Source organism: Pristiophorus japonicus, chromosome 2, assembly GCF_044704955.1.
Source record: "Pristiophorus japonicus isolate sPriJap1 chromosome 2, sPriJap1.hap1, whole genome shotgun sequence".
Taxonomy (NCBI): Eukaryota; Metazoa; Chordata; class Chondrichthyes; family Pristiophoridae; genus Pristiophorus; species Pristiophorus japonicus.
The window spans coordinates 124032573-124058650 of record NC_091978.1 but is presented as its reverse complement, the minus strand read 5'-3'; the positions used below and the strand labels follow the sequence as shown (position 1 = coordinate 124058650).

At 43.6% G+C, this 26078-nt stretch overlaps 1 protein-coding gene and 1 long non-coding RNA gene across 2 annotated transcripts in view; one reads left to right on the top strand and one right to left on the bottom strand.

Moving 5' to 3' along the window:
- Positions 1-26078, bottom strand: part of LOC139240638 (uncharacterized) — a 123374-nt gene that overhangs the window by 72409 nt on the left and 24887 nt on the right. The window lies entirely within an intron of this gene.
- pde4d (phosphodiesterase 4D, cAMP-specific) overlaps positions 15795-26078 on the top strand; it is a 905003-nt gene continuing 894719 nt past the window's right edge. The window contains exon 1 of the mRNA XM_070869185.1: positions 15795-17070. Within this exon, the coding sequence (XP_070725286.1) occupies positions 17018-17070 (53 nt within the window). The 5' untranslated portion in view covers positions 15795-17017. The remainder of the gene's footprint in view (positions 17071-26078) is intronic.

Here is a 26078-nt window from a genome sequence, read left to right as displayed (position 1 = left end):
GGTGCGGTTCACGAGTTACCGCTGTGGATTGTTCCAGGCAATGGCCCAATGCTGCTCGGCAGGAGCTGGTTGGAGAAAATTAGATGCGACTGGAATGACATGAAGGCATTGTCGTCGGAGGAAGATACATGTGCCCAAGTATTGAGCAAGTTCCCCTCGCTGTTCGAACCGCGTATTGGCAACTTCACGGGAGCCAAGGTGCAGTTCCACGTGACTCAGATGCAAGACCCGTCCATCATAAAGCTCGGGCAGTGCCGTATATAATGAAGGAGTAGGTCAAAATTGAACTGGACAGACTCCAGTGTGAAGGGATCATATCATCGGTCGAATTTAATGAATGGGCCAGCCCCATTGTTCCTGTGCTGAAAAGTGATGGCACAGTCAGAATCTGTGGAGACTACAAGGCTACGATCAACAGGGTTTCGAAACAAGATCAGTACCAGTTACTGAAGGCTGATGACTTGTTTGCGACATTAGCTGGAGGGAAGTCGTTCACAAAACTGGACTTGACGTCGGCCTATATGACGCAGGTCAAGACGTCGAAAAGACTTATGTGCATTAACACGCACAAAGAACTGTTTATTTATCACAGGTGCCCGTTTGGAATTTGCTCGGCTGCAGCAATATTCCAGAGGAATATGGAAAGTCTACTGAAGTCCGTTCACAGAACCGTTGTGTTTCAAGATTACATCCTGATCACCGGTCGTGACTCCAAGGAACATCTGAACAACCTGGAAGAGATTCTACTGCATTTGGACAGAGTGGGACTCCGACTTGAATGCTCGAAGTGCGTCTTCATGGCACCAGAGGTTGAATTCCTTGGGAGGATAATCGCCACTGATGGCATCAGACCTACAGACGTGAAAACCAAAGCCATCAAGAATGCACCCAAGCTGCAGAACGTGATGGAACTGTGTTCGTTCCTGGGTCTACTCAACTACTTTGGTAACTTCCTACCTAAATTGAGCACCTTACTTGAACCACTGCACATGCTATTGAGAAAAGACAAGAACTGGGTGTGGGGCGCATTGCAAGACTGAGCTTTCGAGAAAGCCACCAATCTGCTTTGCTCGAACAAGCTGCTGGTACATTATGACCCATGTAAACATTTAGTTTTGGCCCGTGATGCATCGTCATATGGAATTGGTTGCGTGTTACAACAAGCCAATGATTCGGGGAAACTTCAACCTGTCACGTATGCATCCAAAAGTTTGTCTAAAGCAGAAAGAGCCTGCAGTATGGTAACAAAAGAAGCTTTAGCATGTGTGTACGGTGTTAAAAAGGTGCATCAATACCTGTTCTGTCTGAGGTTCGAAATAGGGACTGATCATAAGCCGCTCATTTCATTGTTTTCCGAGAGCAAAGGTATCAATACCAATGCTTCATCCCACATCCAAAGGTGGCCGCTGACATTATCTGCCTATGATTATGTCACAGACCTGGCACAGAGAATTGTGCCGATGCTTTGAGCCGGTTGCCGTTGCCCACACCGGAGGTGGAAACGCCATAACTAGCAGATTTAATGTTAATTTTAGATGCTTTTGAGAGTAAAGGTACCCCTGTCATGGCTCAACAGGTTGAGACCTGGACCAGTCTGGATCCGATATCATCAGTGGTAAAGGGTTGCATCCTCAAAGGGGATTGGTCTGCCATACCTAAGCAAATGTGCGAGGAGGCCAAACCATGAGGTTATCCACTTTGGTGGTAAAAACAGAGAGACAGACTATTATCTGAATGGTGACAGATTCGGAAAAGGGGAGGTGCAACGAGACCTGGGTGTCATGGTACATCAGTCATTGAAGGTTGGCATGCAGGTACAGCAGGCGGTTAAGAAAGCAAATGGCATGTTGGCCTTCATAGCGAGGGGATTTGTGTACAGGGGCAGGGAGGTGTTTCTACAATTGTACAGGGCCTTGGTGAGGCCACACCTGGAGTATTGTGTACAGTTTTGGTCTCCTAACTTGAGGAAGGACATTCTTGCTATTGAGGGAGTGCAGCGAAGGTTCACCAGACTGATTCCCGGGGATGGCGGGACTGACATATCAAGAAAGACTGGATCAACTGGGCTTGTATTCACTGGAGTTCAGAAAAATGAGAGGAGATCTCATAGAAACTTTTAAAATTCTGATGGGTTTCGACAGGTTAGATGCAGGAAGAATGTTCCCAATGTTGGGGAAGTCCAGAACCAGGGGTCACAGTCTAAGGATAAGGGGTAAGCCATTTAAGACCGAGATGAGGAGAAACTTCTTCACCCAGAGAGTGGTGAACCTGTGGAATTCTCTACCACAGAAAGTTGTTGAGGCCAATTCACTAAATATATTCAAAAAGGAGTTAGATGTAACCCTTACTACTAGGGGGATCAAGGGGGTATGGCGAGAAAGCAGGAATGGGGTACTGAAGTTGGATGTTCAGCCATGAACTCATTGAATGGCGGTGCAGGCTCGAAGGGCCGAATGGCCTACTCCTGCACCTATTTTCGATGTTTCTATGTTTCTATGTACATTCGTCGCAAGGATGCACTGTCTATTCAAGCAGATTGCATATTGTGGGGCAATCGAGTTGTAATGCCTAAGAAAGGGAGAGAGAAGTTTGTGCGTGAGTTACAACAGCACACATCTGGGTATAGTGATGATGAAGGCCATCGCCAGGTTCCATGTATGGTGGCCAGGAATTGATTCTGAGCTGGAAGTATGTGTGCATTAGTGCAACATCTGCATGCAGCTCAGTAAAGCACCAGCGGAATTGCTGCTGAATCTGTGGTCATGGCCATCCAACCCTTGGACGAGGATCCATGTAGATTTTGCAGGCAAGATGTTTTTAGTGATGGTGGATGCTTATTCGAAGTAGATAGAATGCATAATCATGTCATCCAGTACGTCCATGGCAACCATAGAGAATCTCAATGTCATGTTCGCGACACATGGTCTGCCTGACATAGTGGTGAGCGACAATGGGTCATGCTTCACCAGTCAGGAGTTTCAGAAGTTTTACAAACTCAACGGCATAAAACATGTAAGGTCAGCACTGTTCAAGCCTGCGTCCAACAGGCAAGCAGAACGTGCAGGTCAAATTATCAAGCAAAGCATAAGGAAAGTCATCATAGGCAATCCCTCGGGATCGAGAAAGACTTGCTTCCACTCTTAGCATGAGTTCTTAGGTGGCTGTACAGTCCAATACGAGAACCACAGTCTCTGTCACAGGTGGGACAGACAGCGCTTGAGGGGAAGGGTGGGCAGGGAGCCTGGTTTGCCGCACGTTCCTTCCACTGCCTGCGCTTGATTTCTGATGCTCTCGGCGACGATACTCGAGGAGCTCAGCGCCCTCCCGGATGCACTTCCTCCACTTAGGGTGGTATTTGGCCAGGAATCCCAGGTGTCAGTGGGGATGTCGCACTTTATCAGGGAGGCTTTGAGGGTGTCCTTGTAACGTTTCCTCTGCCCGCCTTTGGTTCGTTTGCCGTGGACGAGTTCCGAGTAGAGCGCTTGCTTTGGGAGTCTCGTGTCTGGCATGCGAACTATGTGGCCTGCCCAGCGGAGCTGATCAAGTGTGGTCAGTGCTTCAATGCTGGGGATGTTGGCCTGGACAAGGATGCTAATGTTTGTGCATCTGTCCTCCCAGGGGATTTGTAGGATCTTGCGGAGACATCGCTGGTGGTATTTCTCCAGCGACTTGAGGTGTCTACTGTACGTGGTCCACGTCTCTGAGCCATACAGGAGGGCGGGTATTACTACGGCCCTGTAGACCATGAGCTTGGTGACAGTTTGGAGGGCCTGGACTTCAAACACTCTTTTCCTCAGGCGGCCGAAGGCTGCACTGGCGCACTGGAGGCAGTGTTGGATCACGTCGTCAATGCCTGCTCTTGTTGATAGGAGGCTCCCGAGATAAAGGAAGTGGTCCACGTTGTCCAGGGCTGCGCCATGGATCTTGCTGTCTGGGGGACAGTGCTGTGCGGCGAGGACAGGCTGGTGGAGGACCTTTGTCTTTCTGATGTTTAGCGTAAGGCCCATGCTTTCATACGCCTCGGTAAATACATCGATTATGTCCTGGAGTTCAGCCTCTGTGTGTGCACAGATGCAGGCGTCGTCCGCGTACTGTAGCTCAGTGACAGCGGTTGGAGTGGTCTTGGACCTGGCCTGGAGACAGCAAAGGTTGAACAGCTTCCCACTGGTTCTATAGTTTAGTTCCACTCCAGCGTGGAGCTTGTCCACAGTGAGGTGGAGCATGACAGCGAGGAAGATTGAGAAGAGGGTTGGGGCGTTGACGCAGCCCTGCTTGACCCCAGTCCGGACGTGAATTGGGTCTGTGATGGATCCATTGGTAAGGATCATGGCTTGCATGTCGTCATGGAGCAGGCGGAGGATGGTGACATATTTTTGGGGGCATCCGAAACGGAGGAGGACGCTCCATAGACCCTTGCGGTTGACAGTGTCAAAGGCCTTTGTAAGGTTGAAGAAGGCCATGTATAAGGGCTGGCGTTGCTCCTTGCATTTTTCCTGCAGCTGTCATGCTAAAAAAAAGTCAGTTGTGCCCCGGAGGGGACGAAATCCGCACTGCGACTCCAGGAGGAGCTCCTCAGCCACGGGGGGAAGAAGGTTGAGGAAGACTCTAGCGATGACTTTCCCAGTGTTTGATAGCAGGGAGATTCCTCTGTAGTTGCTGCAGTCGGACTTGTCCCCTTTTTTAAAGATAGTCACGATCACTGCATCACTAAGATCTTCTGGCATGCTCTCCTCCCTCCAGATGAGAGAGATGAGGTCGTGTATTCGCGCCAGCAGTGCCTCTCCACCATACTTCAGTGCCTCAGCAGGGATTCCATCCGCTCCCGTAGCCTTGTTGTTTTTTAGCTGTCTTATGGATTTTTCTATCTCGTGCAGTGTTGGAGTCTCACTGAGGTCGTGGCGGGTAGCATGCTGCAGAATGGAGTCGAGAACACTCGAGTCAAAGGCAGAGTCTCGATTGAGGAGATCTTTGAAGTGCTCCTTCCAGTGGGCCCTGACTGCCTCGGTGTCCTTGATGAGTGTTTCCCCGTTCTTGGCCAGGAGTAGGGTGGGGCCTTGGGAGTTTGGTCCATATGTGGCCTTGACTGCAGTGAAGAATCCTCGCACATCATGGCTGTCGGCCAGCTGCTGCTCCGCCTAATCCGATCCAGCATTGACATCAACGTAGCCCCAAAACGAAGGGGGCAGAAGAAGCAGTGTCGCAAAAAAGTCAATGCCGGGGCACTTAAGGACCCAGCTAAGAGAGCCCTTTACAGTCAGCGCTTCACAGCTAACCTGGCGTGCCTTGATGACCCTGAGACGCAGAATGTCCACAGCGCTTGGTCTGCCCTCCAGGCCTCCATAACCAGTGCCTGCAAAGAAACGCTCAGTCACTCAACCAGGAAACACCAGGACTGGTTTGATGAGAATGATCAGGAGATTCAAGAATTAATAGATTGCAAGCGCAGGGCATTTCTGAGCCTTAAACAGCAACCCAACTCGGGCTAAAGGCTAAAGTCCAACAAAAAATCCAGGACCTAAAGAACAGAGGGTGGATGGAGAAAGCACATGAGATGAGGAGAGTAACCCAAGGGTCACTGCAGACCCACTTGTCTTGCATACTGCTGAGTTACAGGACAAGACCCCACACACTCACAGGAGCCTCGCCTGCTGAACTCATGATGAAAAGAGGTCTTAAGACCAAGTTATCTCTTGTACACCCGGATTTAAGTAATCATGTTGAAGGGGGAGGAATGGGGGAGAAGTGGGGAGATGGGGGAGGATGGGGGAGAAGGGGGAGGGATGGGGAGAAGGGGGAGGGATGGGGGTGAAGGGGAGGGATGGGGGAGAAGGGGGGAGGGGGGAGAAGGTGATGGGGGGAAAGGAGATGGGGGGGAAAGGAGATTGGGGGGTGGAGAAGGAGATTTGGGGGGGAGAAGGAGATTGGGGGTGGTGGGGGGAAGGAGATTGGGGAGGGGGGAAGGAGATTGGGGGGGGTGGGGGGGAAGGAGAAGGGTGAGGGAGGCTGAACGGGCCGGGCCCGAGACTTCGGGCAGGGCCCGTCCCCAGCACCAGATTTACAGGTAGGTGGCGTTGGGTCAGGTTGGGGGGGTGATGGGAGGGAGGTCGGTTCGGTTTGGGTCGGGGGGAGGGAGAGGGAGGTCAGATCGGGGGAGGGAGGTCAGGTCGGATCCAGTCCAGAGGCGGGGAGGGGGAGCGGGTGTCGGGTCCGGTCTGGGGGCGGGGGGGGGGGAGCGGGTGTCGGGTCCGGTCCGGAGGCGGGAAGCGGGAGTCGAGTCGGGTCGGGAGGAAGCAGAAGCTGGCCATGGGAGGAGCCTTATTCACGCAGCCCCAGTGAGGCCATTCGGCCAGGACTAGGGGCTGCGTGCTTTGGGCCCCTCCCACACAGTTTTGGGCGCCTGGAGCTACTGCACTTGCATGCCCACTGTAGCGCGCATGTGCAGAGCTCCTGGCACTGTTTTCGGTGCAGGGTCCTAGCTCCGCCCCCTACAGCTCCTGCTGTGCTGCGCCGAGGGCCAGAGGACCTGCAGGGAGGTGGAGAATACGGAGGGTTTTTTTAGGCGCAGTTTGTGGCGTGAAAAACGGGCGTCCAGGTCGGGACTGCGCCGTTCTAGGCGTGGCTCGAAACTTGGGCCCATAATGTGGAGGAATATGAAGTTGTCCACTTTGGGAGGAAAAATAGAAAAGCAGAGAATTTTTTAAATGGTGAGAGATTGGGAAATGTTGGTTTTCAGAGGGACATGGATGACCTTGTACACGAATCATTGAAAGTTAACATGCAGGTACAGCAAGCAATTAAGAAAGAAAATGTTATGTTGGCCTTTATTTCAAGAGGATTTGAGTATCAGAGTAAAGATATCTTATTACAATTATAGAGGGCCCTGGTGAGACCGCACCTGGAGTATTGTGTGAAGTTTTGGTCTCCTTAGCTAAGGAAGGATTATACTTGCCATACAGGGAGTATAATGAAGGTTCACCAGAATGATTCCTGGGATGGGGGATGGTCCTATGAGAAGAGATTGAGTAGACTAGGCCGAGGTGATCTCATTGAAACATACAAAATTCTTACAGGGCTAGACAGGGTAGATACAGGGAGGATGTTTCCCCCGGCTGCGGGGTCACAGTCTCAGAATAAGGGGTTTGCCATTTAGGACTGAGATGAGGAGAAACATCTTCACTCAGAGGGTGGTGAATCTTTGAAATTCTCTACCCCAGAGGATTGTGGAGGCTCAGTCTTTGAGTATATTCAAGACAGAGATCGATAGATTTTTGAATATTAAGGGAATCAAGGGATATGGGGACAATGCAGGAAAGTGGAGTTGAAGTAGAAGATCAGCCATAACCCAATACTGGGGTAAGAGGGAGCCGTTCCATCGGGGCAGGCTTCATTTGAGCCAGGCTGGGACCAGTATCCTGGCGAATCGAATAACTAGATGCATTTAAGAGTAATTTAATACACGAGGGAGAAAGCCCTATCTGCAGCCCTAGTTATTGGCTGGCATCCAAGCCCCAATCAGAGTGCTGCATCAAGGCACCCAATTGTCGCCCACAGCTCACTGCAATTATGACAAGGCCTGAGGACCAATTTAGAATGGTCCTTGGGCCTTTCCATTCTGGTGTACCTTGGCTTTCTGATCTGATTCCCTTTTAATCCAAATAAATCAATATTGCAAATAGTAGGGTTGCCTGAGATATTCTCAGGTTCAGCAGTGTTGATTACTCCTGTAAGTTGTCTCTGCGACTTAAGTTCAGAAATGTGCCTATACTGACCAAGATCTAACGTAAAGGGGAGGGTAATGGTGATCTGAGCAGATTATTCTGGCATTGAATTTCCGAGGGGCCATCATAACATTGGTGTAAGAAACCCAAACAAAATGGTGCAAACAATCTATGAGATGTGACTGATTACTTTAAATTTGGTAACCGCTAGCTGCTTTCCCCATGTGAGAGAGGATACACATTATGGTCAGGTAGGTGAGAGAGGATACACATTATGGCCAGGTAGGTGAAAATGTCACTGCAAAGGCGTTATTTCTATGCAAACACACTTTGGTTGCAAAGGAAGTTGGTAGATTACCAAACGTATTCGAATTGGAACCAAGGTCCAAATTCAGTTGTGTCCCATGCTGTTTCCGCTCGGTGGCCAATGCATATGCTCACCACCCACCCAAATAATACTAAAAGTAGAAATTCCTCCTCCATTCTGATCAGCATTTAACCTCCAATTCAAATTTGAATAGTAGGATATGTTGCTACTAGAATGCTGTCATGCTTCATAACATATCTTATGACTTTGATTGCCATATGGCAGTCATCCTGAAGAACTAACTGTATGAATATGGTCAAAGAAAGTGAGGGGAAGGAGAATTGCCTCTCATGCATGTGCCACTAGTGTGGCGATGCTCATATTGTCATAAAATACCCAATTAAATTTGAGCTCCAGTGGCTAAAAGAGGAAAAATGGGTCCCTTCTATGGGTTACTCAAGCATAAAACACTTTATGACATGCAGCAATCAGTTCAGTGCTCTACTCCCATTCAAAGATTTGGATTCCACAATCATATCATAATAATAATTCACTTTAGTAATTTGTTTGGAAAAACAGCTTTAATTCTAAATAAAGCAACACTCCAAATGTTAATGAAAGAATGGGGAACTGCATAATGCATTTACTGTGTTATCGTTAAAGGTAATTAAAATGCCTATTAAATTCAAATCGCTATTTGTTTTGAAACAATTAAAATCCGAAATGTTATATGACTCATCAGAGGCTGGCAGTATACATTAGGAAACCATTCTTCCCCACCCTCAATTTTGTTTGAATACGGCTACCACTATTGTTGTAATTACAACACCCACATCGTTTCAAGTTTGGTATTTAGTTTCACAACCTCTGAGCTACTCTTTCTGGACAATGGTTACTTCAAAGAATAAACAGCTGTATTCAGTACAAAGATGGGCATGTGTTGTAACAAGAACAGTTGCAATGGAAAAAACCTATAGGGCAATTCAGTGCTTGTAGAGTGCATTCTCACTCAAAGGGAGCTTGGGTTGGAGAATTGAGACTGCAGTTTTGTGCCCTATTCCAACCCATACTCCCTTCAAGTGAGAATCCCCAATGGAAACTGCTTGATCACTGAATGAGAAGAAGAACATGGACCAGAAAATACTCCTGTGGTTCAGAAATCAGCATCAAATTTAAGTCTGAATTAACACTAACACTGTCCAAGTCAGCTTTGTTTTTGTTGCTGTTTCTATTTAGCTCACTTTGCACTTTGAAATTTCCTTTTAGCTCCTGTATATGTGTATGTAATTACTCCAGATAGTGACTACTAGTTAAGGCTAATAGTGAGAAAACTAAACAAGGACTTTTCAAAGAAGCAACCAATCATTTTGAACAGTGCGTGAAGAGAACTAAAAGGACAAGCCATATGGAGGCTTGTTTTTGCTTCTGGTATATTCTTAAGTGAATGCAAAGTCATTGAGGAGTGAATTACATTTGTCCCTGTTGCACAAAATACTATTTTGAATTGTGAGTTGAGGGGAGGAGGGCCATAAAATGATTAGTAGTGTGCTTTCGAAGAAAATTTCCAAGTTACAAATGGGAGGAATGGATACTTCTGATCAATCTTGTTTTGCATTGTTGCTGGTTTATTTTTCAAAGCTCAGCTTCTCTTTTTGGTGCTCTCTCTCTGTTTCAGAAGAATGCTCCATATTATAAATGTGACTACCTAAATTATTTAAGTAGTCAAAAGCATTTTTCACTTCATGACAAAAACATTTTAGAATGTTACTTAAAAGGCTGTCTGTATACTCCACATGTTCTCCGCTGGATGCTAGATTGGTAATTGACCTCAATTACTCATACTTATATATATTTATTGTGATAATCTTGCTTTGTTTATAAATTGGGTAAAAGGAATTTTCTAGAATCATAGAGGGCGAAATTCAGTTATGCCCCATTTGGGAGCGATAACCAACGGGAGGCGGGACTTCCTGCGCCCAGCCACGGCCGTGAAATTGCGGTCACCATCCCTCACAGGAAGTGGAGCGCAATGTCACGCGCTCCACTTTCCTTAGGGGAAGGTTCAGCAGCGCTACACGGCTGACGCATTAAAGGGGAGGGATGCTGCGAACTGTGAAAGCCATTTGAAGGCCTCCACTGGGCCACCAGGGCTAAGGGGTGCCGTGGCCACAGCCCAGCATCAAGATGGAGTGCCGGGCTGTACGATGGCAGCCTGGACCCCAAGAAAGGAGTGGAGAACGGCCTGACCGGTGAGTCGGGAAAAATGAAGAGGGCGGCACACGACGCTGCACACCTCCCCTTTAAGGTTCGCCCTGCAATGGGTCACCGGCCCATTTCACGACCTGCAAGGTTGGCATGGGCATTGCCCGCAGGGGCCTCACGGGGTGCTGGGCAATTTCCACCATGGGATGAAAAGGGGTCAGCACGCACGCTGGTGCGGGGCATTACCAGCATTGTATGACTACCGTATTCACGCCTCCGCTAACTCCAATGCAATTTTTTGGGAGCCGGTAACCACTCCCCACGCCCCCCCACCCCCCCCCCCCCCCCCCCCGCGCCGGGTGAAAACAGTTTCACGCCCCACAGAAGTGCTAACGAGAGGCATGGAACATGGGGAATTTCAGCCCCATAGCAGCATAGAATGGTTACAGCACAGAAAGAGGCCATACGGCCCTTCGAGCCCGTGCCGGCTCTCTGCAAGAGCACTTCAGCTAGTCCCACTCCGCTGCCCATTCCCCGTAGCCCTGAAAAGTTTTTTCCTTCAGGTGTTTATCCAGTTCCCTTTTGAAAGCCACAATTGAGTCTGCCGCCACCATCCTTTTAGGCAGCGAATTCCAGATCATAACCACTGGCTGCATATAAAAAGTTTTTCTTCATGTTGCCTTTGTCTTTTTTGCCAATCACCTTAACTCTGTGTCCTCTGGTTCTTGACCCTTCTGCCTCATGATTTTGAACGCTTCATGATTTTGAATATCTCGATCAAATCTCCTCTCAACCTTCTCTGCTCTAAGGAGAACAACCCCAGCTTCTCTAGTCTATCCACATAACTGAAGTCCCTCATCCCTGGAACCAACCTCATAAATCTTCTCTGCATGCTCACTAAGGCCTTCATATCCTTCCTAAAGTGCAGTGTCCAGAACTGGACACAATACTACAGTTGAGGCCGAAACAGTGTTTTATAAAGGTTCATCATAACTTCCTTGCTTTTGTACTCTCTGCCTCTATTTATGAAGCCCAGGATCTCGTACGCTTTTTTAACCACCTTCAACGATTTATGCACAGGTTTCTCTGTTCATGCACCCCCTTTAGAATTGTACCCTTTAGTTTATATTGCCCCTCCTTGTTCTTCATAGCAAAATGTATCACCTCGCACTTTTCTGTGTTAAATTTTAGCTGCCACATGTCCGCCCATTCAACCATCATGTATATGTCTTCTTAAAGTCTATCACTATCTTCTTCACTGTTCACAATACTTCCACTTTTTTTGTGTCATCTGCAAATTTTGAAATTGTGCCCTGTACACCCAAATCTAAGTCATTAATATAAATCAAGAAAAGCAGTGGTCCTAGTACCGACCCCTGGGGAACACCACTGTATACCTTCTTCCAGTCTGAAAAACAACCATTCCCCACTATTCTCTGTTTCCTATCACTTAGCCCATTTCATATCCATGCTGCCACACGCTCTTTTATTCCATCGGCTTCAACTTTGCTAGCTAGCCTATTATGTGGCACTTTAATCAAATGCCTTTTGGAAGATCATGTACACCAACTGCATTGCCCTCATCAACCGTCTCTGTTACCTCATCAAAAAGTTCAATCAAGTTAGTTAAACACGATTTGCCTTTAACAAATCTGTGCTGGCTTTCCTTAATTAATCCACACTTGTCCAAGTGACTGTAAATTTTGTCCTTAATTATTGTTTCTAAAAGTTTCCCCACTACTGAGGTTAAACTGACTGGCCTGTAATTGCTGGGTTTAACCTTGCACCCTTTTTAGAACAAGGGTGTATGATTTGCAATGCTCCAGTCCTCTGGCACCAACCCCATACCAAGGAGGTTTGGAAGATTATGACCAGTACCTCCGATTAGTACCTCTAATCTTTAAATTGGTGATTATTGTTGCACAGAGGGAAATTGTGCTTGTGCACAGCACCAAATTATTGTCTGTTGGCACTGCCTGAGACAGACCTGCGTCAGTGCTAACCAGCAGTGAGTATTGTATTCATTATTGAGCAAACAGCATTAGGCTTCTGCATAGATGAACTACAGAGTGACATGCTAAACATATTTGGATTTACCAGTCATTAAGAAATTGACTGTTCAGACCTTTCCACACAGTAAGTAATATTACATTTCTTGGTATTATTCTCCCTGAGTTTCTTGCACAATTACTGTGAATGATATTCACACTTTGGACAGAATTTAAAAAAAATATGTTGGGACATTAAGGCCTAGAAATTGGATGGTTTATCGCCACCCATTACCTCTATAATCGGGTGAAAAAATGGGAGTCTTGTGTCAAGCATGCGAACAATGTGGCCCGCCCAACGGAGCTGGTCGAGAGTGGTCAGTGCTTCGATACTGGGGATGTTGGCCTGATTGAGGACTTGCTTATGGTAATAGCCACCATAGCAAGTTGAGAAATTAAATTCAAGAAATTTGATAATTTCTAAACATCCAACAGGTATTGCCTACTTATGACTCTAGTCCCACACTACATTGTTAACTCTTAACACATTAGCAAGCCACTCAGGTGTGAACAGTTCCTATGAAATTCAAAAATATGGAAAATATCAGAAGAACCTATTGGTGTCAGGTCAAGGTTTCAATAATCAGATGAAAAGTCCTCTTTTAATATAGAATCATAGAACTTTACAGGACAGAAGGCCCATCGTGTCTGTGCCAGCCGAAAAAGATCTATACAACCTAATCCCACTTTCTAGCTCTTGGTCTGTCGCTTTTAAGTGCATATCCAATTAATTTTTAAATGTGATTAAGGCTGCTGCCTCTATCACGTTTTACAGGCAATGAGTTCCAGATCACCACGGCCCTCTGGGTAAAAAAATTACTCCTCAACTCCCCTCTAATTCTTTCTACCAATTACTTTAAATCTATGCCCACTGGTTATTGACCTCTCTGCAAAGGGAAATAGGTCCTTCCCATCTAATCTATAGAGGCCCTTTATAATTATATACACCTCAATCAAGTCTCCCCTCAGCCTCCTCTTTTCAAAAGAAAACTGCAGCCTATGCAATCTATCCTCATAGCTAAAATTCTCCTGTGCTGGCAACATCCTCATCAATCTCCTCTGTACCCTCTCGAGTGCAATCACATCTTTCCTGTAATGTGATGACCCGAACTGTACACAGTACTCTAGCTGTGGCCTATTTAGTGTTTTATACAGTTCAAGCATAACCTCCCTGCTCTTACATTCTATGCTTCAGCTAATAAAATAAAGTATCCTGTATGCTTTCTTAACCACCTTATTTACCTGTCCTGCAATCTTCAGGCTTCTGGGGACATGCACTCCAAGGTCCCTCTATTCCTCTACACTTCTCAGTATCCTATCTATTGTGTATTCCGTTGCCTTGTTAGCCCAAATGCATTACCTCACACTTCTCCGGATTGAATTCAATTTGCCATCTTTCTGCCCACCTGGCCAGTTGATTGATATCTTCCTGCAGTCTACATCTTTCTTCTTCACTATCAACCACACGGCCAATTTTTGCATTTTCTGCAAACTTCTTAATCATGCCCCCTACATTGGTCTAAATCATTGATATATACCTCAAAAAGCAAGGGAACTAGTACTGACCCCTGCGGAACCCCACAGGAAACAGCCTTCCAGTCACAAAAACATCCGGCGACCATTACGCTTTTGTCATGTATATACATTCTGTTTGTAGCCACCAGATGGCGTCATTGTTGGAGGCCACTGAGCAGTACGCAGATGGTGCTGCTCAGGTATAAAAGGCCAGCCATTTTGAGAGTCAGGCACTTTGGACCTAAATAAAGCAGAGCCAAGGTTGTACCTTGCTTAGTTAAACAGTACTCAGTTTGTACCTTTATTGCATACATAACATTTGGCGACGAGAATACAAGAACCTTTGTTTGAAAAATGAGCACGATTGGATTTTTAGAGCGATTCGTGAAGGGAGAAGATTGGGCAGGGACTTTGTGAGCCGTTTGAACCAGTACTTCGTGGCCAACAAAATGAAGGGGGCCGATGATGCAGATCGGCGTCGGGCCATGTTCCTCACTGTGTGCGGTTCAAAGATCTACATCCATGGGACCATCCTAGCTTGGTTCCACCTTTGCCTGTCTCAACATAGCAAACATATTTCCTGTGATGATTTTTCCCACTGCCCCTGCATGGTTACTTTCAGAGTTGCACAAGGTTTCGTCCTTGGCCCCTTCGCTTCCTTGTCTATAAATTGCTCCTCATCAGCATTTTCTGTAGCCATGATGTCACCTTCCATATGTAAGCTTATTACAGCCAATTCCAGCTTTCTGCCACCACCCTCAATGCCATGACTATCTGTAGTGTATCCAACATCGAGTTGTAGAGGAACCAGAACTTTCTCTAACTTAAAGACTAAACTTGTCTTTCACGAATTACTACAGCACAAGATGGGTCGCGATCGTCTCCTGAATATCACTCTTCATTGAAGGTTTTTTTACTTCTCAATTTTCATCCACCCTCTTATGAAGGCATTAAATCTTGCTTGGACATGGCTCCCGGGTCCTATGAGCCCATCACATGGCCCAAGTGTGTGAGCAGCTGGTAGCTCCTTATATCTGGAGAGAGGTGAAAAGCATCTGATATTCTATAAATTGCAGATTATGCAAACAGAATAATCAGTGAGGATTAACAATGAGCTGATAAAGATAATTTATGGTATATTGAATGCTCTTTTTTATGAAAATATTGAATGCCAAACATAGAAGTTTAAGTTGTGGGGGGTGGGGTGGTGGGGGGGGTGGGCGGTGACAAGGGTGGCAAATGGCAAGATCGTTGAGGTCCCACTGGAATTTAATATAAATGATAAGAATTGGAGTATACATAAGAAGCAGCAGCTTTTGGCAGAGCAGGAACATGAATAACACTGTAGCACTGCAGTGCTACTGAAAGGTTCCTCAGCAGTCTCCCCAATGAAACTGCAATAAACCATTGTGTTTTAAGGATAATTTATTTTTAACTTGAATCATTTAAATTCTATAATTCTGTTGTCACACAAACTATTAAACAATTGTTCAAATATTATTTGAGTACATTTGTAATATATGTGAAATGTTGAATCATGATCACATTTTTTTAAAGAGATTTACTTACAATAAAAAAATCCCCATTTTTCATTCCTAAAAACAAAAGAAATCCCCATTTTAATTGCACATTCTGTTTTTTCATTTGTCTTCTGAAGCTTATATCCTATAACTGTTTAGTTCATTGTTTACTACTTCCCACTTGTCCTAAAAAGGCATTAGCTATACTGTCAAGGGGGCTTTTAGGGTATTTTAAGGTGATTCAATTACAGTTAACATTGTTGTGCATCAGATGGAAATGGAGAAACACAGCAGTAATTTTCTAATACTATGTGCTGTAATGTCATTCATAAACTAGTTTAGTAAGATGTTAACTGAAAACAAGCTTATGAATAAATTTGTTGAAAATGGAGCCTCCCTAAAGGGGCCCTTGACGACAGCACATCCTCTGTACAGCAGCATTCTGCTCACAAAATTGAAGCTGGTTCTGCAGCAGAGTAAAGTAACCGAGTCACTGAGAATGTGCTGAACCTTTCTGTGCTGCATGTCACACTCTCTGGAGATGACTGAACCCATATGCTACATGAGTATTGTCAGGACACTTTGCTCTTGAATGTGAGCTTTTTCTATTGTTACGCTTTTACAAAAATGCAAGGTTTGGAGAACACAGACTTCAAGCAGATGATCCCATTTACAATGACAGAACAGTAATGACAACTGTTGGTGAACTGGATTGGAAAAAAAGGAACAAGGACGGTAGGGGAGAGGTTCTTAGATGACATTCAGCTCTGGAGCATTCCTCTTCACCTTCCTTCGTATCATTACTGACATCCTTTTGTTCTTTGTTATCTGCTGTTATGCCAAATTTACACAGGCTGCATGGATTAAGAAGATCAACAGCTTAGTTCTTTTGAAGCATAGAAATGCACGTTGCTTTAATAAAAAATTCTTCTTAGAAATATCGTTTGCAGTTTAAAAAAAAATCCAATTGAGAGAACAATCACAAAAATACATGTGATGGCAGCTAAACATCACCCTGGAGCTTGGAGCAGAGCGGGCTCGGTGCCTTGCTACAGATGTGGATAACTGAATCCCTGCTCTTTTAACTGTTAGTGAAAAGTTTGTTTAGTTGCAGTACATTATCGTCATTATTATATTATCCCAGAAGGAAAAACTCAATGAAGAAGTATTTGTTTTTCGTCAATGTCGAAATGAATGTATTGTGCAAGAAAGCTGAAAGGTTTGCAGAAAGGATACGAAGAAAAAGAAAGTAAAACTATACACACCTTCCTTTAATGACAATTGAGAAGAGTCTTCTGCATAGCTGCCCCTGTCCACTTTTATTGTAGAAATTTTACATAATGCTGGAAGATAGAGTATATTTTCTGTTGGACTGTTTCTCTTTGTACCTGACCCCAATGTTACTGTTTTGATCGCCCTCATTCACTAGAAGCAGGAGCTTACGTAATTAAGTGTTCAGCTTCAAAAATTGTCCTAAACAGTTATAACAATGACAGCGCTGATGTTTCACTGCAGTGTGGTTTTAAACTGCTTCTTTTTAAATGAACAATTCAATGACTGCAGATGTGCAAAGATGATCTGACATACATTGTGGTCAAGGTTAATAGAGAGGATCTATTAGATTACAACCAGAAGTTGATTGTATATTAAGGTGTCTGCAAACCTTCAATTTCAACGATTGAGAGGAATCCCTGTCAAGGAAGATTCATGGAAATGATGCACGTGAATAATTTCCCCTTCAGGAGGCATTCATGGATATGGTAAGATATGCCTGCAAAGTTCAGTTCTCAGAAGTAACTGATCAAATTTTCTGAAAATGTGTTTGTCACCACTAGTACGCTGCATGTGTTTTCCATTTGGAAGGATATGTGAAATTCTGAGTCTCTTAATAGTCATTAGTACAGCTAAGAAACAGATACAGTGAACTAACTGTTTACCATTCAGTATTTGTGAATTTCCACACACAGCAGAGCACTCATGGATGTGTGTATGGGTGCTTTATGCTAGTTTTACCCTCGGTATTTTCTGTAGGAAACTGAATGAGACACAGACATTTGTAAGTCTGATGACTACTATAAAAACACATTTAAGTTAATACAGCTGCAAGATATGTAATGTTCATTAATCCAAAACACTATGAAAAATATTTATAATCCTAATTCTTCAATTAAACCTCTTGCTGATGTTAAGGCAGTTTAATAAAAAGGCAAGGTCAGCAAAAGATAAGAGGTTCTTCAGAGCAATTGTTATGAAGCCAAGGAATGAGCTTTATGCCAGGCAGTTGACACTCATGAAAACTCCCTTCACTCCTTATAGTTTGTACAGAATGAGGAAGATGCTCTGCAGAAATGTAAAATCATTTTTAAAATCAACTTTCGTGTATGTTTAATTACAATAATAGATAATTTATTTACCCAAAAATTCAGAATGTAACAAAGTAATATATTGATAGTATTTGTTTTAATCTGTAATGGTCTTTGTAATCAAGTAAATGTTCTTGTGGGGCTACACTTCTTTACATTTAGTATGTGCACTGTGTAATCAGTAAATTAACTTTGATGTTTAACTTGAAGTTGGGAGTAATGCAAACTATGCATTCACCTGAGGCAGAGAGGGTAGTTCTCCCTGATTGTATGAGGAAGCAGGAACTAGTGAAATCCTGCTCAAGTGTAAACCAGTTTGTATCACCTTTCCTCAATAATCTACTTGTTAAATTACTTGTTGATTTTTGCATACCCCATTTAAAATAACCACATTATGAACTCCATATGTATGAGTTAGAAACAGGACCACCAGTAATGACATACAACTATATCTTGGAGGAAAAATGATATGACAAAATAATCAAAAAGAGTCTTGTCACCAATACTGCCTTTCCAAATCAAACTGTTTTAAATAACAATTACAATTTTAAAAACCCTGTTTCCTTTGTATTCCTGTTGCTGTGTTGGAATATTCTCACATAATTTATGAGTGCTCATGAGATTGTTGTGGAGGTAGCTGATTTAACATTAGTAGTTATAATTGTTGTCTGAATATTTCAGTGAGGTTGTTCCAACTGTAGATTAACTTGTTTTGCTCTTTTGTTGAGCTCAGTAAGTCACTCCACCCAGTTTCTTCAATGTCATCATCGCTCACAATTTTAAAAAGCAGCAGTAAAATAAGGATGATCAAGTTAATCACATTTATTGTAACTGATTTTTAAATATTTGGTGATGTTGTCTCAATATGGAAATCAGAACAGGGATAATATCCTTGTATTGTGTTAACATAGCTCAATAGATTTAAAATCTTCTGAAGTGCATTGATTTACTTGTGGTCTCTGGTTCCAGTATCGCTGTAGAAGAATATGATATTAGTGAATGTCTCATCTATTAGTGACTGCTTTTTCTTTTAACGGATATTAAATTAACCAGGTTTACAGCCATGGTTACATACATTTCTGTACTGCTGCTCATTCAGCTCTTTATGATCTAAATTCATTGCTTATTTTGAAGGTTCACCTGTCTACCTTAAACATTGGAGTAATAATTTTCCATTTTCTGCCTTTAAGTGATAAAATCTATTGTCATTTTCATTCATACACTGCAATCAGACATTTATCTCCTCGAAATTGAATATTACTATATAAAATCTGAATGTAGTGGACCTTGCTACCTGTCCACATTTTAATGCCATTTATACATGTGGCACAGTTACAGTAAAGTGCCCTAAAACACTCATTATTTCCTTGTTTTTTTGAGGGCAGCGGAAAAATTATGTTGCAACTCATGTCTTGTGTGTAGGGAAGTGTTTGAAGAATATTATTTTTGAAATATGTGACATTTGAATAGTGATGGTTAGTGATTTCATTGTGCTTATTAGCTTCTCTGCCAACACAAAAAGAATGTCCGAAGTGCTGAACTATCTGATATAAATTAGCTTATCGCTTCTCAAAATAACAAAACTAGAATGGGGGAACAGGGGTGGGGTGGGGCGTGAGGTGGCGGGGAGACAGGGTGGCATTCAAAGAGTTCTAATGCTGTCCTAGATGTTTTTTCTTTTACTGCCAAATGCTTCGTGCATCAGTTCAATAAGCACTTATGTCACTGCTGCAGAGAACAAGTCGGTCTGGGGTGGATTCGAAGCCAGCTGCCAGAGGTGAAAGGGCAATGTGCCAACCCACTGCACCATTCAGTACCCATTAGGATCAATAGTTTGAATTTGGAGGCCGTTTTGGGTTCTCCGTTGTATTTTATGAAACAGTAGGAAACTGCTAAAAGATCATAATATAAAGAAAGCAAATTATCATCAAAACTATGATTTGTTTCTTCCCTTGTTGCATTTCCATATTTTTGTTATAACCTGATATGTTCGCAAACCCATTTATAATAGTGTGAGTGAATGGTCACAATTTATATTATGCTGCAAAGGTTTCATTTGTTATTTGGCATTAAAATCTCCTTGAATTATTTATAACCAGGCATAAAAAGGCTCAAGATGTTTTTACACACAAATACTTGCCAAGTTGGGTAGTGGGCAAGTTGGTGTTAATTATGCCACAAGACAAATTTTATAATCTATAGGCAACTGATACTAATTAAAACTTAGATATTTAAAAAAAAATTTAACTTAAAAAAAAAAGTAGGATTTTGTCCTGGTGACAAGAATCTTTGTGCAGAGAGAATTAAAATATATATATAGTATTAGAAGCAACAAGGAATAATCCTAGACTTTACCTGTGCTGTGAGCTGCTACTTCTCTAGTTTAAAAAAAACCAGAAAGGTAGCTTTGACAAAAAAGTAAGATAGATGTTAAATTATTAATCTGTTTAAATATTGAAATGGTGGTGTCAAGTCACATTTGTTTTACAGGTGTTGTTGCAATGTGTAAGTATGTAATCTGGCATGATAGGGTTTCAGGAACATTTACATTTTTGAGGTAATCTCTTTTCGTATTGATACTGAAATAAAATACCATTCTTATCATAAAATATCTCTGGTAGCTGTTTGAACGTTTGAAGTTTTAACCTTTTGCGTGCTTTTTTATTGTTGTACTGCTTTTATACTATATACCTCAAACATTATCATTCAGGATATAGTTGCTTAAAACAACAACAAATTCTATAAAATGTGCTCAGTTATACTTTTTGATGTATTTTTGTCTGGGAATTAGGAAACCTTGAATCAGAATATTGTTGTAATTCAAAATAAACATTTAGACAGCTGGACATAGAATGTGCAGCCATATGCAACTCAACCACCTACACACTCGTATCCGCATCCCCACAGTTCTACTTATAAATCAGATATGCCCAGCATCCAGCTTACATTTTTATATGTTTCCATCTCTGTCTTACTTTCATGCTTCTATTTAAAAGGCAATTGTGGAGTCAAAAATGCAAAATCTCTCAGGCTAACCAATTAGCAATATGTTTGGCTTGCAGCTGTTCAAAATTATTCTTTGTTTGGTCATCTGGCATGTTTACCACTATAGTGAGTGGCATTGAAAGGTGTTTTAAATTAAACAGTAGATACAAGCCTTTGACGACTGCAGTCAGCTTGAAAACATGGGACACAAGTTCCATTTGCTTTGATGCAATGCTTATTCTTAAATATTGTTTCTGTTATCCCGCGAGTCTTTTCAGTGTTTTACACTTGCTTCTATTTATGTTGATATAAATTTATTTAAAATGTATTATCCAGAAATGGAGAAAACACATTGCTAACTCAAGGGTGTTTTATATATGAGATTGAACAATAAGGCATAATGACTTTATTTTATGTCTCTGGTCAGAGAAAGTTAAAGTTGTTACAGCTTTGCATTCTGTAGCCATATAATTTCTTGTTATTCTCTTTTAAAGATTAAACATGTGATGTACTGAAGATCTTTAGAGAAGAAAAACATCTTTTAACACATTATGCCTGCTTGCAGAGATAGTTGGGAGGCATTATGTGTGGACACAGGTGAAACAGCCAGAGTTGTTGTCATAGTGGTGACAGTTTGACCAGTGCAATCTTTGAGATGCTCCGAATTTCTGTTTGCCAAAATATGATCTTTAATTCTGCAGCCCATCATTATAATGCTGGCTGATATACGCTCACCTTTGATATCATACATTAATTATGGAATCCTCATATACCAGCAGAAAAAGAGCACGTCAGGTCGAGATGTCAGGTCGAGAATACATCTGAGAATCAGGCTAAATATAGAAAGTTCAGAGAAAAAGTGAAAAAGAAAATAAAAGGGGCAAAGAGAGGTATGAGAATAGAATGGTAGCTAACATAAAAGGTAATCCAAAAGTCTTTTATTGGCATAAAAAGAGTAAACGGGTAGTAAGAGAACGCTGATTAGGGACCAAATAGGAGAGCTATGCATGGAGGCAGAGGGTATGGCTGAGGTACTAAATGAGTACTTTGCATCTGTCTTCAACAAGGAAGAAGATGCTGCCAAAGTCATAGTAAAGGAGGAGGTAGAGGAGATACTGGATGGATTAAGAATTGATAAGGACGAGATACTGGAAAGGCTGGCTGTACTTAAAGTAGATAAGTCACCAGGACCGGATGGGATGCAAAAGCAAAATACTGCGGGTGCTGGAATCTGAAATAAAAACAGAAAATGCTGGAAATCTCAGCAGGTCAGGCAGCATCTGGAATGTTGAATATCTTGGAGATATCTGTAATCCTGGGTGGATCCAAAACATGAAGGGTGGAATTTCAGTTGGGATCCACATGGATTATGTCGGAACGGGAGACAGTTACTGAGGGAAGAGATGTGGCTGTGAAAGCAAGTCTTGGCAGATACTTGATCAAACACGAGAAGGGAAACCAAAAGCAAAGAAGATGGGATGGGATGGCTGAAGGAAATGAAGGAATAAATCACAGAGGTACTGGCCACAATCTTCCAATTCTCCTTAGAAATGGGGGTGGTGTCAGAAGACTGGAGAATTGCAAATGTTACACGCTTGTTCAAAAAAGGGTGTAATGATAAACCTAGCAACTATAGGTCAGTCCGTTTAACATCAGTAGTGGGGAAGCTTTTAGAAACAATAATCAGGGTCAAAATTAACTTTCACTTGGACCAGTGTGGATTAATTAGGGAAAGCCAGCATGGATTTGTTAAAGGCAAATTGTGTTCAATCAACATGATCAAGTTTTTTGATGAGGTAACAGAGAGGGTTGATGAGGGCAATGCAATTGACGTGGTGTACATGGATTTCCAAAAGACGTTCGACAAAGTAGGCTTGCCAGAAAAGTTGCAGCCCAATAAAAGGGACAATGGCAGAATGAATAAGAAATTGCTAAGTGACAGGAAACAGAGAGCAGTGGTGAATGGTTGTTTTTCAGACTGGAGGAAGGTATACAGTGGTGTTCCCCAGAGGTCGGTATAAGGCCCAATGCTTTTCTTGATAAAGATTAATGATTTGGATGAGTGTACAGGGCACAATTTCAAAATTTGTAGATGACACAAAAAAAGTGGAAGTATAGTGAACAGTGGGGAGGATAATGATAGACTTCAAGACAACATAGACAGGCTGGTGGAATAGGCGGACACGTGGCAGATTAAGTTTAATGCAGAAAAGTGCGAAGTGATACATTTTGGTAGAAAGAATGAGGAGAGGAAATTTAAACTAAAGGGTACAATCCTAAAGGGGGTGCATGAACAGAGAGACCTTGGGGTATATGTGCACAAATCGTTGAAGGTGGAAGGGCAGGTTGATAACGTGGTTAAAAATGCTCATGGGATCCTGGGCTTCATGAATAGAGGTATAGAGGACAAAAATGTGGAAATTATGATGAACCTGTATAAAACACTGGTTCGGCCTCAACTGGTGTATTGTGTCCAATTCTGGGCACCGCACTTTAGGAAGGACCTGAAGGCTTTGGAGAGGTGAAGAAAAGATTTACGAGAATGATTCCAGGGATGAGGGACTTCAGTTACGTGAATAGACTGGAGAAGCTGAGGTTGTTTTCCTTAGAGCAGAGAAGGTTGAGAGGAGACTTGATAGAGGTGTTCAAAATCATGAGGGTTCTGGACAAAGTAGATCGAGATAAATTGTTCCCATTGGCAGAAGGATCAAGAACCAGAGGTCACAGATTTAAGGTGATGGGCAAAAGAACCAAAGGCGTGGACATGGTGGGCTGTAAATTTCTATGATTCTATGACATAAGAAAAAACTTTACACAGCGAGTGGTTAAGATCTGCAATGCACTGTGTAAAATGGTGGTGGAGGCAGATTCAATCACTGCTTTCAGAAGGGAGTTGGATAAGTACCTGAAAGAAAAAAAATTGCAGGGCTACAGGGAAAGGGTGGGGGAGTGGGACTAGCTGGGGTGCTCTTGCAGAGAGCCGGCATGGGCTCATCGGGTCGAGTGTCCACCTTCCGTGCTGTAACCATTCTATGATTCTAGGAACAAACCAAAATAAAATGCACTTTACCAAACTCCTTATTATAGCATACTTTTTATGTCTCTCTCAGATTGCATTATAGAGAGGATCCTCCCTTTTTTTAGATTATTTACATTTACGTTTCTTTTTCCATTATTTCCTATCCTCTGCTGTCCCTGAGCAACAGATTACTTATGATTTTGAGGACATGCACTCAGGCCTCTATTCATGGCATGCTAATGATCTATTCACACTCCACAAGTTTAACATTAATGTGAAGAGTCGTTTCCCACTGACGCTAAGCATTAAATATAAATCAGGCATGAAGGCCCAACTGACTCTGAAGTAAAAAGAAAAAAAACTTCCTGCTCCAAGCAGTCTCACTGCACTTGGTTATGATATGAGCTTAGGTCCGAACACTGGATTCAGGCTGCATTTATAGTATAACTGCAGTGCCCTACAAAGCAGTTTAGCTTCACACTAGCATTACAGTTATAATGTAAATGCCTGGTTATATTTGCAGAAAAATAGTCTAAAGATAACTTACTGCCCTGTCCTGTGTTCGGCCTCTGATTGGCACCTCCCCTACTGATGTGGCTGAAATTGGAAATTCAACAGAATGGAGAGTGAAGTTATATTCCCATTGTCTCTCATATTGGGCCAGAATGTACAGCATCCGTTCGCTCAACGTACACCATCCTAATCCATCTGTTTGGCCCCGCAAGTTCTGCAATTCTGCATGTGCTTCTCATGCGCGAAAACCTGGAACTTGCCATCTGTCAAGGTCCAAACCGACTGAGAAATCACTTTCACTGACGCAGAATGGGCTCCAACTACAGCCCAGCAATTGCCTATGAAACTCTAAAGGCTGGTTAAAGCAGGTGTAGGGCTTGCTGTCATCAGTGGAAGGGTTAATATGCATCTTAAATTTAAAATTTTTAAATAAAAAATGATGCACAAACACTTAAAATTAGCTTATGCAAATATTGACCTGGATTAAAATTTAAAATTATTTTTCAAAAGATTAATTTTTTATTAGTGTAATGAAGAGACTTTTAATAAAATTTGAAAATCAGAATATTTACACTTATTAGAGTTGTCTAAATTGGGATTTCATTGCATGTCAGTAGGAGATTCCATTTGGAAATGACTGCAATGGAATCCTCCTTTCTCATTGGAGAAGCTGGCCTACATAATCCCAAGGACGCTTCCGAACCGCCTGCGTCCATGGGATCCGTGGGCCATTACACAGGTGTAGACCTGCAGCCCCAATACTCGACCCCCATAGCTTTGGAGTCAGGAGGTAAGTTCATAGATGTTTTGTGGGTTGAAGGCGTGCTCTGGAGGCCTGCGAGCACCAACAGGCAGAGGTCTTCCAAAACAGAAAGGAATACCACTCCCTAAACGTTCAGCTGGTCTACGACCATATTTAGCGCATCCTCACACTCAATGCCCCCTATCCAGGGAGCACACATGATGCTTTCATCTTGCATGAGAGCAATGTCTCACGCATGTTTCAGCGACAAAGGCAAGGTCAGAGCTGGCTGACCGGGGACAAAGGATACAGCCTGGTCACCTGGCTCATGACTCCCCTCTGGAATCCTGCCACAGAAGTCAAGCAGCACTATAATGACAGCCATGCAGCCACCCGCACCATCATTGAACAGACAATTGGTGTGCTCAAGGAGTGCTTCCAATGCCAGGACCACTCTGGAGGCAGCCTTCATAACTCCCCTCAGCAGGTCTCCAAGTTCATTGTTGTGTTTCGCATGCTGCACAACTTAGCCATCATGAGGGGACAGGATTTGCCAATGGAGATTGCAGGACCTCCTCAGGTGGTGGAGGTGGAAGAAAAGGAGCCTGGCGAGGAAGCCATACCGCAACCACCACGACCACAGGGGAGGCAGCGTGGTGATGTGGTCGCTGCAAGAGCCTTACGTAGTAGCTCAACATTCATTGGTTTGCTTGAACGGGGAATGGAAGGTTTGAGCATTGCTTTGCCACTCTATACCCCCGACCTGCGAGAGAACAGCATTGGCAGGTGGGGGTATAACTTTCAGAGCAGCCCCAGGACCCAGTGCGGTGCGCCCCCGACCTGCGAGAGAACAGCACTGGCAGGCGGGGGTATAAGTATCAGCGCTAGCCACTGCAGGGAGCGGCGCGAGCTGACCATAGGAGTGTGACCACTTCTAGAAGGGCGACTGGACTGACGTCAGTGGAGTCCAGGCAGCCCATTGGAGCGGTGTCCAAGCCCAACGGAGGCTGAGAGTCAGGCCCCAGCAGGGCAGAGGTCGAGCCCAGCGGGGGCGGGGGGGGGAGCTGAGAGTCGGGCCCAGCAAGGGGCGGCATTCGAGCCCAGTGGAGGGTAGCGCAGGGCGGGGCGTGGCCCAGGAGCGGCGCA